The sequence below is a fragment of the Raphanus sativus genome, chromosome 6, assembly GCF_000801105.2.
Source record: "Raphanus sativus cultivar WK10039 chromosome 6, ASM80110v3, whole genome shotgun sequence".
NCBI lineage: Eukaryota > Viridiplantae > Streptophyta > Magnoliopsida > Brassicales > Brassicaceae > Raphanus > Raphanus sativus.
Genome location: NC_079516.1, coordinates 26,677,080 through 26,692,851, shown reverse-complemented (window position 1 = coordinate 26,692,851; position 15,772 = coordinate 26,677,080). Strand labels below are relative to the sequence as shown.

The following is a 15,772-nucleotide window of genomic DNA, read 5'->3' as shown; positions in this document are numbered from 1 at the left end:
ACAGAATAATCAACTTTATATTTCTTAACTGCATCTAACTGTAATTTTTGTAACCTCAAGTCCATAAAAATCGGGATCCCTTTTAATTTTCTAACTGGAGTGATTACTCGGCGGTAATGTTTCCTAGATCTGTAGAGATTCTATCTAACTCGGGTATATAATCAGTGAAGAAATTTTCTGGGTTTGTCAAGTTCGAAATTGTTGATTTCACCTTGAAAATATCACGATTTGTCACTAAGAACAAAGAAACATAGGTTAACCACATAAATCATTAAGAAAATCGAAGTTTTGTTGAATCGCGGATCGCGGCTACCCGTCGACCCGCAAATTATTTTAAAAAAAAATTAAAAAAGTAAATAATTTTTTAAAATACAAGAATTTAATAATAATAATTTAAAATTTAAGTCATGTATAAATTTTTTATTATAAATAAACTTTTATTGTAACTAAATTAAATAATGATTTTTAAAATATATATAACCCACGGATAACCACAAAATTAAGTAGAGCGGATGCATATACAATATTATTTGTTTGCAGGTTGTGCAGGTCATATTTTTAACCAAAATAAAGTTGAAAATACGCGGGTTGGCGGGTTAGTAGGGCTAGTTCGACCTGCAACTCAGCCTTAACCGTACGTATATCGGATCAATTTTTAAATTACAATATATTTGATCTAAATTTATACACAAATATGATTACAAAAATACAAATATAATAAAAAAAACAAATATAAAAAAATTAAATTTAAAATAAAAGAATATACCCGCCCTTAAATCAAAATCTAGTTAGGCTTAAAAGTTGACAAAAAAAAAAAGAAATTAGGCTTAAAATATGGGGTTGAATAGGTTGGATTTGGGTGGATCGGATAGAATAGGTTTGGGTCATAGTAGCAAGACGATTTCATTGAGGGCACTGATGTTTTTAACCATGCTTTGTATTTAAAAGAAAATAAAAAAAGAAATTACTTTTTATTACTGGGATAAAATCATAAGACAGAATTTTTGAAGAGATGATGGGATATATTGAGTTAAACTCCTAATAGGACACCAAAATACCAAATTTGGTGTAATTTCATCTCCAATAGGATATCAAAAATGACATCATCCCACCAAATTTGGTGTAGAATGAATAATGTTACATTAAATTTGGTGTAACACTATTTATCACACCAAATATTTTATATACATATTTTATTATGTTTCATTGAATAGTATAATTCAATTATTATTGTTAATCAGTTCAAATTTGTTTCAATTATTATTATTATTAAATCAGTTCAAATTTATAACTAAACATAAATATACTGTATTATTTATATTTTAAAATTATTTGCATAATTAAAATATTTTTTATTTTATTTTCAAATAATAAATCACTAAGTTATTATTATCATTTTTATGTTATAAAAATAAAATATAATAGAACTTTAATATTTTATTTTATTTTGAAATAAGAACTCACTAAATTATTATTATCATTTTATTTTAGAATATTGATATAAATTTAATTTAAGTATATTTAATACTATTAAATCTCCCATACTTTAAAATAAATTTTATTTATTTTATTTTTATAATATAGTTAAATATGTATTACTAACTAACACAAATATTATTAAAATAAATATATTGTTTTGTTATATGCTTTTCATAATTAATGTTTTTTAATTTTAATATAATATTTTATATAAAATAAACACATGTATAATATTGTTAAACCAAAACTATAAATGTAAATAAATTTTATAAACATATAATTAAGAAAATTTAATAAACATAATATCACAATGTGATAAAATAATTATTTATTAATTTCAAATAATAAAAATATATAAATTATTAAAACATAAAAATATCAAATAATATATAATATTATTTTTGGTGTAATATTTGGTGTGATTGTTGGAAATGACAAAAAAAAATTGACACTAAAACATCAAATTCGATGTAATTTGAATAACAAATTTGATGTCATGGTCGTATATGCTCTAATTCAATCGTAAACCATTGCCAGGGAACATGCTTTTCCATTAAATAATTTTGTAAGTCACTATTTGCTTCCTCATTAGCAGTTTCACTAACCATCTCTGAATATAGAAAATATATCCGCTCATATCATTATCGGATAAATCAAAAACAACACTTGACTACTCGGGATCAGTATGCTCACTTTGATTTCCATTGTTCGGTTCAGCCAATTCGGTTTGGGTCAAAATCTCGTGCCTAGTTCATTTATGAAAAGCTGAAAATAAGAATGGAAAATGTTTAAAGTTTTAATTGGCAAAAGGTTGCAATATGGAATGTATAGATGCTAAATGGTAAAAAATATTTTTATTCCCTTGTCAAATAATTAACTGAAAATTTACAAACCCAAAGCTGAATCAAGAACTGTGGTCAATGAGACTCCAATCCAAAACTCAGTTTAAAGAATTTTGATTTATTTCTAAAGCACTAAAATCAGAGCAATCAAATTTTAATTTATTTTTTAAAATCACAACTCTTGAAATAAACTACAGCTGTAGAAGTGTTCTACAGAGTCAAATATTCAAAACAATTGTTTAGTGCTTTCCATAAAATTCTACAGCAGTAAGATTTAAAGCTACAGCAAAAAAATCTATAAATTTTTTTCTACGGCAATAATTTTGAAAGTACAGCTATTACCAATCAGATCCTATAACTTTTTCATTTCAACCTGTAAATATTAGCAATCTATTACACAATAAATATGAAGATACAAAATAATAAGAAACTTATATTATAATAAGAACCAAGTAATTTATTGTCACAGATACAAAAGAATTAAACAAGAAAATAATACCCTCTGTAAATAGTAATCAACTCATTAGAAACTGTAATATCGTTCACCTTTAATCACTGTTAAAGAACAAATATCAAACTTATACATTATACTTTTGGAGTAGTGAGTTTAATTTAACATCAAAGAAGCTCATCAAGAAACGACCTCCCTTTAAATTTCTCAACCTTAAATCCCATCTCTTCCATCCTCAACCGCTCTGTCTCAAGCTCAGCCAGCTCCGCCTTCATCTCCTCCACCCTCAACCTCGCTTTCCTTGCTTCCTCCTCTATCTTGGCCAAGTCTGCTTCATGAATCTCCAGTTCTTGTTTCTTAGACCTCACTGTTTCTCCTTGTCTCTCTTTCTCTGACTCTGCGTTCTCTTGAAACCGAGCAAACTCCTCAAGAACAGAACGTAGCCAACCAACATCGATGTTCACAGACTCCAAGTCCTTAACAACCGCAAGCATCTCTTTGACTTTTAGTTCTGTCAACTGCGCGACCGGAGTTGATCCAAGTTCTTGCATCAATGAGCACATGCATTCTAGGTATCTGGACCTCATCGATGCTGATTCTAGCCTGCAGTTTTCAGCTACGTCTCCGTGTTTGTCGATAATTGACTGTAGGATTGTGGAGACACCAGAGCTCACACGGTATTTTCCAACCGAAACACATGTGTCTGACATAACAGACTGAAGGTCGAGCTCTACACCTTCCTCATCATCATCATCATCATCATCATCATTGACGTAAGACCTTGGAGGGCTTACAACATTGAATTCACTAATCTCACTGGCTGCTTCATTCTTGCCGTTGTGTTCAAACACTCGAGGCTTTGGTGATACGGTTTTGGTATGATAAGCCTGAATAACAACATTAAAATAATACAGAACATGTCAAAATGACACTCTCTACTTGTAAGATTTGTCCTATTAAATAACAAAAGTAAAAAAATAATACCATGTTGTTTGGGGATAGTGGAACCGTCTTCAAGGGCTTCTCTGGCTTATGGTTGTAAAAATCATGCTGACCATTGAGGTTAACAGAGATCTCATCGGACGATGAAGGGGGGAAAGATCTGTTACTTTCTGGAACCGTTGTCTTCTTCACAGCTACTGATGAAGGTCTTGGTTGATGAACTCTTGGAGAATTGGCGGTACCGTTCTGATAGGGCCTTGGGTTAGGAGGTGAAGGTGGATGTGATTCTGACTTTTTCTTACCGAAACTCCCTGGGAGGCTAAGAACCTTTGAGGCTGTAATAAAACATTCAAGAATAAGAACAAGAAAGGATAGAGCCTTGATCAAATTTGTCCATAAAACAGAACAAAAACAGAGTATATTTCATTTCAAAAAGGCTAGAACAAGTTCTTGATACCGACAAATATAATCATATTCAATCAAAGGAAACATGATGTAGAAGTTAGATCCACTACCAAAACACATACACAGATTAACAGACCAATCATACTGCAGATTATATCCCCAAGAACAGAGAAAGTTATAAGAAAAAGGCACCTTGCTTCTTTGAATTCTTCTTTCCATTGCCTTGAGCAATCTTCTCTATACAATCAGAAGCACATTCATGGAAGGGGTTTTTAGCATATTTGCAATCCGGGTGAGCTTTCCGGTTGGTATCCATATCTTAAATCAATGTGTAGACTAAATCAGATTCCAAAAAAAAAACAAGAAAAAGTTGCAGACAGGAACCAAACTCAAAGACCAAACACATAAAGATTAGTTTTTTTGTTTGTGGGTTAGTTTGAACAGAATCACTTCAGGGTATGTATAAAGGTCAAGACTTTAGACCGAAAATTCAATATTAAAATGGTTGAAAACCATACAACGACTCCATTGGATCCCCCTGTCTAAACCAACCATTCATGATTTATCTCTTCAAAAACAAAAAAGTAGGAGGAGCAAACAAGTTGTAGAAATGAAAAAGAGACTTTCCCACCAATACACACATTAAAGAAACTTTGAAACTATTGTATCAGACGTCCCCACAACAGTAACTGCTTTAGACAGAAGTCCAGCAAAACCAGGCCCTACCACAACAATCTCTTTGAAAATAAAAGCCTCAAACTTTCTTGAGAGAAAGATAACCTGTAAAATGGGAATGATGGTGGTGAAGAAAGGTCTTGAAGCAGAGGAGAAGGAAGCGAAATAGAATTTTTTTTGTTTAAGGATGTAGAGTTTACAACTATATAGGAAGAGGTGATGTTTTCATTTGACCGAAACCTATTAAATATACGAAGAGGATCGTTGAAGATTCGAAGAGGATTGACTATTCATTAAATTGGGCAGGAGAATGAAGATACACGTTGCGATCAATGAGAAGGGCTTCCAGAAGTTGACAACTACGAAGCAAAGAGGAAGAAAAGGGAAACAAAGAAAGCCTCTTTCAGTTCATACCTACTAATTAACCAGATTTCATACTTTATTGGTCACGCTCACGTGTGACCCTCTAAGCCTAGTAGCTTCTAATATTTTGATCCTTGCATGATAAAAAAATTTCCATAATCAATACTATTATTTTAAAAATAATTTTGCTAGTTTGTTATATTTTCAAATAATTTTAAAATGAATCTATACTATTATTTGCGAAGTAATTTTTCGCGACGGAGCTCTCACGTTAAAAGTTAGAGTGGTTAATATCGATATTACCCTTAATTTAATAAAATATATAATTAAGGTAAAAATAAAAACGAAAATTACTTTATTTGATTATATAATTGATTAAATTTAGTAATAGTAAGATTTATCCAAAATCTAAAAATATTTTAAAATATAAATATAATTCCTATATGTATGTTGTGTTGTGAAACAAAGTAGAAGTAAGAAAGCAGTAAATAATAAAAAATAAAAAATTTATTTGATTAGTAACTGATTAAAATTAATAATAGTAAGATTTATCCAAAATCTAAAAAATGAATTTCATTAATTTGATTCTCATTATTATCTAAAAAGTTATATATTATGTGATCCAAAAAATATTAATTTTAAATAACTGAAAAACAAGTAGTTTATATTACTATTTTCAAAACGATTTTCCTTTTCTCACGGTAAAATTTAAAGCATTTAAAATCTTCATTACCCTTAATAAATAATTAGATTAGATTTGTTAATATAAAATTGCTCACAAATTAAAAATGAATTTCATTAATTTGATTCTCATCATTATCTAAAAAATTATATATTATGTGATCCAAAATATTTTACATCAAAATATTTTAAAAAATATAATATACATATGTATAGTTTTATGTATATATGAATATTTTCAAAAAATTATGTAATAAATATCTTATTAAAATAAGAAAACTTTATTTTATATAAATTAATATTTAACTAATTATTAAATATATAAAAAGCATGAAAATAATTTATTTTAATGGTTCTCGAATTGATAATATATTTATTTAGTAATTTAGAAAATTATTAAGCCCGCAAATGCGGGCAAAATACCTAGTTGTTAGTATAATATCCTTATATATTATTGGAGAAATATTATAACCTTTTAACTATCAAAATATGCGAATGATTTCCACAGTCTTTAAAAAAATAATTTGGTTCATTCAAACATAAAATTTATTTTTCATTAAACTAATAATAAAACTGACTATTAATATATAAAATATATTTTCCCATCCTAAGAAAAAATCATTTTCCTTAAATAAAAACATGAAATGACCTAATTTGATCAAAATATATATGAAAAATAATAATTTTAATAATAAAAATTTGATAATAATTCATACATCCTCTATCATATTTATTTAATCTTATATTACTAAAATAAACTAAACAATCACAATAACTATATAATAAGTTTTATCTTTTTCTGCATATATTATATTTTGAATTTTTTAAAAAATCATAAATTAATAAAACTGTTAAACTTTCGCTTCGAAATTTTTTGATCAGTGGTTTTATTTTTTATTAGAAGATATAAATATTCATAAAACTATATGAATATGAAGGAAAATAATGACTAAGAACGATAATGGTGATGGCATGGCGACTCCGCGAAGGCTGAAATTCTTCTCGTTAGTCCATGGCGATGGAGATGGTCCCGAAAGATGATGGAGTTGGCGACATGGCGAGGGAAAATCTCCGAAGGCTGAAGATGAGTCTTCTCATGGGGATTCTCTAGTGGTGAAGAAGATGCCGAGTGGTGATGGAGTTGGCGTCTCTGTATCGATTGTAGAGGGAGATATTTCTGATGGAAGTCTGGCGAAAGTTATTTCAAAGATCTCTTACTCTGATGTGGTAAAGGATGGATTTTATCTGTGGGGGATGAGGCTGTCTTTCAGGTGAATGATGGGGTCGCAGAGATAGTGGTTCCAGATGAGACTTTGGAGGATGTTAATCCCCGTGGAAGTATTTTTTTATTGGCTACTTCATGAATGATGCGCCATACATTGGCTCGATTCATGTTACACTGAACAGAATCTGGGCAGTGCAGGAGAAAAAGAGTAGGATTGATGTGCAGTTTATTGGGAAGACAACTGTTCTCTTTCGGATTGAAGATGCGGAAGTGTGTGATAGGATTCTGAAGAAGAATTTTTGGCATATTTTGGAAGTCCCTTGATGATCGGCGAATGGAATCCTGAAACCGCTAATACTTCTCCTGATATCTCAGCCATGCCGTTGTGGGTAGATTTATCGAATGTCCTTGGTTACCTCTATTCAAAAAGGGATTGAGCTTCCTTGCTTGTGCCTTGATTAAGTTTACCAAGCTTCACCCAACACTGAGAGATGTCTCTTCATGGACGTGGCTAGGCTTCTTGTTGAAGTTGACCTGGCGAAACCATTACCCAGCAAGATCAGTCTTAAGGGTCGTGATGGATCGTCTGGCATGGTTTTGGTCAGCTACCCTTGGTTTCCTCCTCAGTGTTCCACCTGTTTGAAATAGGGGCATTTAGGTAAGGAGTGTCAAAGTAAGAAGGTGATGGATGTTCAAAAGCAATTGGTTGTGAGGGCAATATATGATGCAAAAGAGCAAAGGAAATTGAGTTGGAGAATGATAACGTAGAATTGGAGGATTTTCTAGCGAAAGAAGGCACTGTGAAATCCAGCAATGAGATTGTATCCAAGTTGATAGAGAAATTAGAATCCTTGCCAAAAAAGGATAACCTTGTAGGTTTCATTGAAGGGGAGGAAATTACTTTCGGAGCGGAGATGGTTTGTCAGTTCAGGAGTCTTTGTTAACAGATACTGATAAGAAGATGGAGGCTCCCTGTGAGTAGAGAGACTGCATTTCCCCTAATGGATTTCATATGCTGCTAGAAATTAGGGAAGAGGGGAGATTGATGATGATGATGGCCAAGAAGACTCAGTTTCTTGGAATGTAGCGCAGCAGCTCAGGAACCCCATGAAGTTAACTCGGGTAAACCTCCTTCTATAATTCAGAGGCAGAGAGTTTCGCAAAGATATAATGGAAGAGTGTCGAAGTTCATAGAAAATTCTCAACATTTGGTTAAGGCAGTTATTCAGCAACAGAAATGTCCAACAAATAATAGAAAAGCTTTCTCTCGGAAGCACTGATGTCTTCTATATTTGCTTGGAACATGAGAGGGTTCAATAAGCCACACAAACAAAAAGCAGTTAGGTATTGGTTAAGGCTGCAGAGTTATCTTTTGGTTGTCTATTGGAAACTATGGTCCATGAAGGAAAGTTTCAGAAATTTTTGATCAACATTTCCAGGTTGGCATTGTTTACACAACTATTAATATCATCGGCTTGGAAGGATCTGGTTTTGTTGGTCTGAGGATATAGAAGTCTGTAAGGTTCGGTCTAGTGCGAAAATAATTATGGTATGGGTGAGATATAAGGCCACTGGTGACATGTTTCTTTGTTATTTATGCTTCCAATTTTGCTAATGAGAGAAGGGATATATGGAGAGAGATGGAGTTGATTTTGGGGTCAGTGGCTGGAAGTAATAACCTGTGGGTCATCCATGGCGATTTTAATGTAGCTTTAATTGAGGAGGAGCACTCGGAGACAAGATTTGATCGTAATACTATATGTGGTTTTCAAAATGTGGTCTTCATGTGTGATATGGTGGATTTAGCTCAGGTAGGGCCTACATGGACAAATTGCCAAGAGGATAATTCAATAAGCAAGAGGGGTTATGGTGAATAATTACTGGTTGAATGCTTTTCACAGTCATATGCTACCTTCGAATCTGGTTGTGTCTCAGACCACCTGTGTATGCACATCCTTCTATGGGCTGCACCTCAAGGAAACATGAAACCACTCAAGTTCTTTAATCACACTGCTGCTCACTACAAAAAAATCGTTCATTGATAGCACAATACGATAGCAGTGTTTACTAAAGTGCTATGGAGACCCAAATTTGTGTTTTTGGTTTTTATTAATAGCAGTTAAAAACAGCTATTTGGCAAAAGTTAGTGAGCGGTAATCGAAAATCACTTATGCCGCGAATACTTGGATGAAAATAACATAAGCGCCAATGTCATTACTCCTTTCCCTCTTAACAAACCACATTCAGTATAAGTAGTGTTAAAAAAAACCGACAGAAAGGAGACCAAAAAAAAAACACACTCTCTCTCTCTCTCTCTCGAGCATCTCAACTCGAGCATCTCCACTCGATTTTCCCTTAATCTCAAGCATCTCCACTCGATTTTCCCATCATCTCAACTCCCTTGTCTCATCTCTGTTTCGATTCCTCCATCTCTCTCCATCTCCAATTCCTCGATCTTCCTTCATCTCCAATTCCTCGATCTCCCTCGATCTCCAATTCCTCTATCTCCCTCGTCTCATCACGATTTCTGGTTAGATTCGGGTTTTACTTGTGGGAACCGAAATTCGCACTGTCGATTTTAGTTAAGTTAATCGGAGGAAAGCTAAGTAAACCTAACTTTCCCTGAAGGTCCGGATTCTCTGCGACAACCAACGACAAGTGATCAAATAAATGCGGAAAGGTTTTATTAAGATTTGAGACTGGACCTTAAGGAAGGCTGCCTACGTACCCCTTTCGGGGATCAAGTCGGACGTAGTTCAGTTGGAGTTGTTTGAACAAGAGATCAAACTGCCTGGCGGAGTTCGTCTAGTACGAGCGTTAGTCATAGAAACGGGCATGTCGAGAATAATGCCTAGGGTTTCTATGTGCGGAACTCTAAGTACAACAAGGGTTTTGTTAAGAGTTGGGACTGGACCTTGAGAAAGGCTGTCTACGTACCCCTTTCGAGGATCAAGTCGGACGTAGTTCAGTTAGAAAGATTTGAACAAGAGATCGAACTGCCTGGCGGAGTTCGTCTAGTACGAGCGTTTGTCATAGAAACGGGCGTGTCGAGAATAACGCCTAGGGTTTCTATGTGCGGAACTCTGAGTTAAAGAATTGTTAGATTCTTCCGAAGGAACAGAAGTCTGTGGACAAGATGAAGGCAGAACGAGAGGCGGCCAGACGTCTTAGGTCATGCCTTGCTAGTCTAACCACCTAAGTTCTAAGTTCCCTCAGTCTAAAATCTCGGATCTGCTTTCCCTCTAGGATTTTTGCTCTCTCTTAATGATTTTCGCTCTGCCTTTCTTCCTCTCCCAAAGCTCCTTTATATACTCCTTCTTATGACGGTCTATTCTCCTCCTGGGCCGCAAGGCGGGCTTCTTTCCATTTTCGTCGGCTTTCATCGGGAAACTTGACATTTATCTTCGGGAAACTTGACATTTATCCTTCCGGAAATTTAGCATTTATCTCGCTATGCAAAGATAAACGTAAATCGTCGTATCTATCTCAGATAATCGTAAACGGACTGTCCGATCGTGTTTAGTCCCTTTCGGGCCGTTTCCAGGACTTCCGTGGTTTTCTACGATCTCTCCGGAAGTTCTTCATTCATTCGTAGAGTTGAGACGAGTGGTGTCTTAAGATAACCATCGCTGTTTCGTACGAAGAATTTAAGATCTTCCTTTCGGTTGATACCTTACGAGTTTCCGAAGTGTTTCCGACGGTCTTTGATTGGAGTAAGGACTGGAGTTTCGTACACGGAATCTCGATGATTCGTCCTGCGAGGACTTGAGAAAAACTCAAAGTACAAACTTCAAACTGCCGGGGACTGGGATTCGTGTACCGAAGATCGTTATCCGAAGACCCGAGCCAGCACGGGGCTAGCCGCCCGGCGGTCATGGTCAGCACGGGCGCTAGCCGCCGGCGGCCACGGCCAGCACGGGGCTAGCCGCCCGGCGGCCACGGCCAGCACGGGCGCTAGCCGCCGGCGGCCACGGCCAGCACGGGGCTAGCCGCCCGGCGGCCACGGCCAGCACGGGCGCTAGCCGCCGGCGGCCACGGCCAGCACGGGGCTAGCCGCCCGGCGGCCACGACCAGCACGGGCGCTAGCCGCCGCCGGCCACGGCCAGCACGGGGCTAGCCGCCCGGCGGCCACGGCCAGCACGGGCGCTAGCCGCCGGCGGCTACGACCAGCACGTGCGTCTCGACGAGGGCTTCGATTTGATATGTTGATCGTTTTCTGGGTCCTCACGGTTTGAGAGAACGGGCTCTTTGAAGTTTCCCGGCGGCAAGGACCAGCACGGGGGCTTAGCCGCCCGGCGGCCAGGACCAGCACGGGGGCTAGCCGCCGGCGGCCAGGACCAGCACGTGCGTCTCGACGAGGGCTTCGATTTGATATCTTGATCGTTCTCTGGGTCCTCACGGTTTGAGAGAACGGGCTCTTTGAAGTTTCAAGGCGGATTCCTTGTCGTTCGGCCTATCCAAACTTAGATCACTTCCCGTTTCTTCCTTATACTTTCGTATGACAAATAGACTTAGCCGTTGATTTCGAGATAACCGTTTTTGACCCCAACATTACTCTTAGGGATTAGGGTTTGTTTGAAGCTTTATTTCAGTTTGCGGTCTGTTTGAAGCTTTGATTAAGATCTAGGGTTCGTTTGAAGCTTTGTTTCAGATTTATGGTTTTGTTGAAATCTTTGTTTGATTGACGGTTTGTTTCTGTTCTTAACAGATTTTCAGCTTCTCTTTTCTGGGACGCGTTCTCTCCTTACCAATAGACAGGTTATTCTCTTGTTATTACGTCAGTTAAAGCTTTGTTTCAGTTTCAGTTTCAACTAGTTGCTTTGTGTTTTATATGTTTTAAGCTTTATAGTAGTTGTATTTCGATATTAAGCTTTGTTTTAGTTTCAAGTTGTTAATAGATTCAAGTTCTTAACAGATTTCCAGCTTCTCTTTTCCGGGGGTCGAGTTAATAGCAATCAAGCACCACTTCTCTCCGTACCACAAGAAAGGTTATTTCCTTTGTTCCTTTTGTTGTTGTAACTAGTTGTTATATTAGTTTGGTGTAGATTGAGCTATATATGTTTGATTTGTGTGGTCTGCTTTTTTGTCAACTATTTGTGTAGTCTGCTTGTGTCTGATATATGTTTGTTTCGTGTACTTTCTGATTTATGTTTGACTAATATAATTTTTTATGCTGGTTTGAATAGTATTTCGGATTTGTGTTATCTGTGACTCTTCTTGTGTGTGTAACGGTTTTAAGAAAGGTTAGATCATACAATGCTGGAGAAGGCGTGGGTTAATTTGTCCAGGTATGAAATTTCCATATATATATATATGTAAAGTGTCTTTTGAGATTGGAGAGTTTAATGATTTTTTTAACTGCAGACTTGATCCTGCTTATGAAAAGGGTGCATGGGACTTTGTCAGAGCTGTTTCTGCCGTTAGAGGAGATAGTCAGTTGATCATTTGCCCTTGTAAAGACTGTCGCAACGTTGATCGTCATTCAGGCATTGATGTAGTTGATCATCTTGTGAGGCGTGGAATGGATGAAGATTACAAGCGGCGTAAGGACTGGTATCATCACGGAGAGTTGAGCTCAGTGGAGGCTGAAGTAGGGATGAAAGGAAATCAGTTAAACGACGAGATTGTTGGGTTATACAGAGCTGCTGACACTAAGTATGGCTGTTCTGGTTTCTGCGAGATGGAAGAGGTAGAAGACAGGAAAGAAGATGAGTTCTTGGCAAAGATAGTAGACGCCGAAACACCATTATATCCAAACTGTGCAAACCATAGCAAGCTCTCTGCCATCGTGTCATTGTTTAGATTGAAGACTCAGAATGGCTGGTCTGATAAGAGCTTCAATGATATACTTGAGACATTGCCGAAGATGTTACCTGAGGAGAACGTGCTTCACTCATCAATGTACGATGTGAAGAAATTCTTGAAGACGTTTGGTATTGGTTATGAAAAAATTCATGCATGTGTCAACTATTGCTGTCTCTTCAGAAGAAAGTTGAAGAAGCTTGATAATTGTCCCAAATGCAAGGCTTCAAGGTGGAAGATAAACAAGCAGACTGGTGAGGTGAAGAAAGGGGTCGCGCAGAAAGTATTAAGGTACTTTCCAATTATTCCGAGGCTGCAGAGGATGTTTAGGTCTGAGGAAATGGCGAAAAACTTAAGGTGGCATGCTAGTAACCGTAGCACCGATGGAAAACTCAGACACCATGTAGATTCAGTGACATGGAAACAAATGGATGACAAATATCCTTTATTTGCTGCTGAGGAGAGGAATATTCGACTGGAATTATCTACTGATGGATTTAATCCTTTCAGCATGCAGAACAGTAAGTATAGTTGTTGTCGTGTTGTTAGTAAACTATAACCTGCCTCCAAATTTGTGTATGAAGAAGGAGAATATCATGCTCACCTTGCTCATTCCTGGTCCACAGCAGCCTGGTAACAGCATTGATGTCTACTTAAAGCCTCTAATAGAGGATCTAAACAAGTTGTGGAGCCTAGGAGAGTCGACATATGATGTGGTGAGTAAATCTGTTTTTACTCTCAAGGCAATGCTTCTGTGGACGATTAATGATTTCTCAGTCTATGGAAATCTAGCTGGTTGCAAAGTGAAGGAAAAAATGGGCTGCCCTGTATGCGGGAAGGACACATATAGTATGTGGATGAAGTTCTGTAGGAAACATGTTTACATGTCCCATAGAAAAGGTCTCCCACCAACGCATAGGTATCGGATAAAGAAGACTTGGTTTGATAGAAAAGTTGAACATGGAAGAAAGTCTAGGATACTGTCGGATCATGACATATCCAATAATCTGAAAACTATGTCAATAATTTTGGGAATGGAAAAAAATCTGGGATGAAGAGAAAAAGGACCGCCATTGTTGATGAAGAAAAAACTGTGGAAGATGTTTCCAGTGAATCAGAGGCAGATGAAGAAGATGAAGTTGATGTTGAGGAGTTATCTAGATGGAAGAAAATATCAATATTTTTTGAACTGCCATATTGGGAGGTATGTGTTATATTTAACAGTTTACATTCAGCCTTTTCAATATATATAAAAAAAAAGCTTTCTCTAACTTTTTTTGTTTGTTTATGATTTTAATAGGACCTGCCCGTAAGGCATAACTTGGACGTTATGCATATAGAGCGAAATGTTGGAAATAGCATTGTTTCCACATTACTGCACTGCGGGAAATCAAAAGATGGACTCAATACTCGTAAAGATCTGGAACATCTTGGAATTAGGAAGGATCTTCACCCCAGCATCAAAGGAAAAAGAACGTACCTGCCAGCAGCACCTTGGTCGTTGTCAAAGTCTGAAAAGAAAGTCTTCTGTAAGCGTCTTTTTGATTTCAAAGGACCTGATGGATATTGCTCAAATATATCAAGGGGCGTTTCATTAGAAGATTGCAAGGTATCAGGACTCAAAACACACGACTATCATGTTCTGATGCAGCAATTACTCCCGGTTGCCATCAGAGGTTTATTACCAAAAGGCCATAGATTAGCAATACTACGCATGTGTGCATTCTTCAACCGCCTATGTCAGCGTGTAATTGATGTTGAGCAGATTTCAGTAATGGAAACTGAAATTGTAGAAACTCTCTGCATGTTTGAGAGATTCTTTCCTCCAAGTTTCTTTGACATAATGGTTCATCTGACAGTTCATCTATGAAGGGAAGCAAGACTTTGTGGTCCAGTCCACTTCCGGTGGATGTATCCATTCGAGAGGTAACTTCTAGTCAATATCATATCTAAGTGTCTTGTTCCTGAAAGTGCATTACAAAAAGTTTTTTTTAATGTCTGTAGGTACATGAAAGTACTGAAAGAATATGTTAGAAACACCGCGAGGCCAGAAGGATGTATTGCTGAGTCATACCTAGCAGAAGAGTGCATGCGGTTTTGTAGTGAGTTTCTTAAGAAGACAACAAGTGTAGAGGAAAAAATAGATAGGAATACTGATTATGAGAGCCAGTTAATCCTAGAGGGACGACCAATATCGGCAGCCACTTCAGTTAATCTGTCTGAAACAGAGAAGATAATTGCCCACCTCGCTGTCATTCAGAATACGTTTGTGGTTGACCCCTATGTTGTGTAAGTGGACTGATACTTTTTCACTTGTCATCTATGAAATCATAAATAGTACTGATACAGAGTTTTCTTTTTCTTAGCATGCACCTGCAATATCTTCAAGATACCAATGCCAGATGTAGACGTGATGCAATGTTTCTGTGGAGTACACATACCACAAATTTTGTATCTTGGTTAAAAGAACAGGCAAGCATCTAATTTTTCCTATGTGTTAAGTTTCTATGAAAGTGCCTAACTATCTTCAAACCTCAATGTCAGATACCTATTACTTCATAGAGACATGACGAAACACTAAAATGGCTAGCATATGGACCACAAAGTTGTGCAAGGTCCTATACAGGATACATTGTGAATGGACAGCGGTTTCACACACACTCCGTTCATAGGCAAAGCCAGAATAGTGGGGTTTTTTATGAGGCAACTGAGATGTGTAGAGCTAGTGCGAAAGATACATCACAGGTTGCGGATCTGGTGACATACTATGGAAGAGTAACAGAAATAATCTTACTCGACTACAATGTGTTTTATGTCCCTCTTTTTCGGTGCCAATGGGCAGTAAGAGGTAATGGAGTCAGGGAAGAAGATGGGTACACACTTGTTAACTTGAATCAATCTCAAGTT

General features: G+C 36.5%; 2 protein-coding genes across 2 annotated transcripts; one reads left to right on the top strand and one right to left on the bottom strand.

Moving 5' to 3' along the window:
* Positions 1-2,741: 2,741 nt before the first annotated feature.
* LOC108806296 (uncharacterized) lies at positions 2,742-5,172 on the bottom strand. The gene is made up of 4 exons (XM_018578370.2): positions 4,900-5,172; positions 4,312-4,437; positions 3,757-4,049; positions 2,742-3,659 (listed from the first exon to the last, which is right to left on the bottom strand). The coding sequence occupies exons 2-4, from the start codon at positions 4,433-4,435 to the stop codon at positions 2,940-2,942; spliced, it is 1,137 nt and encodes a 378-aa protein (XP_018433872.1). The 5' UTR covers positions 4,436-4,437; positions 4,900-5,172; the 3' UTR covers positions 2,742-2,939.
* Positions 5,173-12,319: 7,147 nt separating this feature from the next.
* On the top strand, positions 12,320-15,158 carry LOC108808234 (uncharacterized). The gene is made up of 6 exons (XM_056987140.1): positions 12,320-12,351; positions 12,428-13,409; positions 13,453-13,692; positions 13,923-14,069; positions 14,166-14,671; positions 14,870-15,158. The coding sequence occupies exons 1-6, from the start codon at positions 12,320-12,322 to the stop codon at positions 15,156-15,158; spliced, it is 2,196 nt and encodes a 731-aa protein (XP_056843120.1).
* The last annotated feature ends 614 nt before the right edge of the window (positions 15,159-15,772 follow it).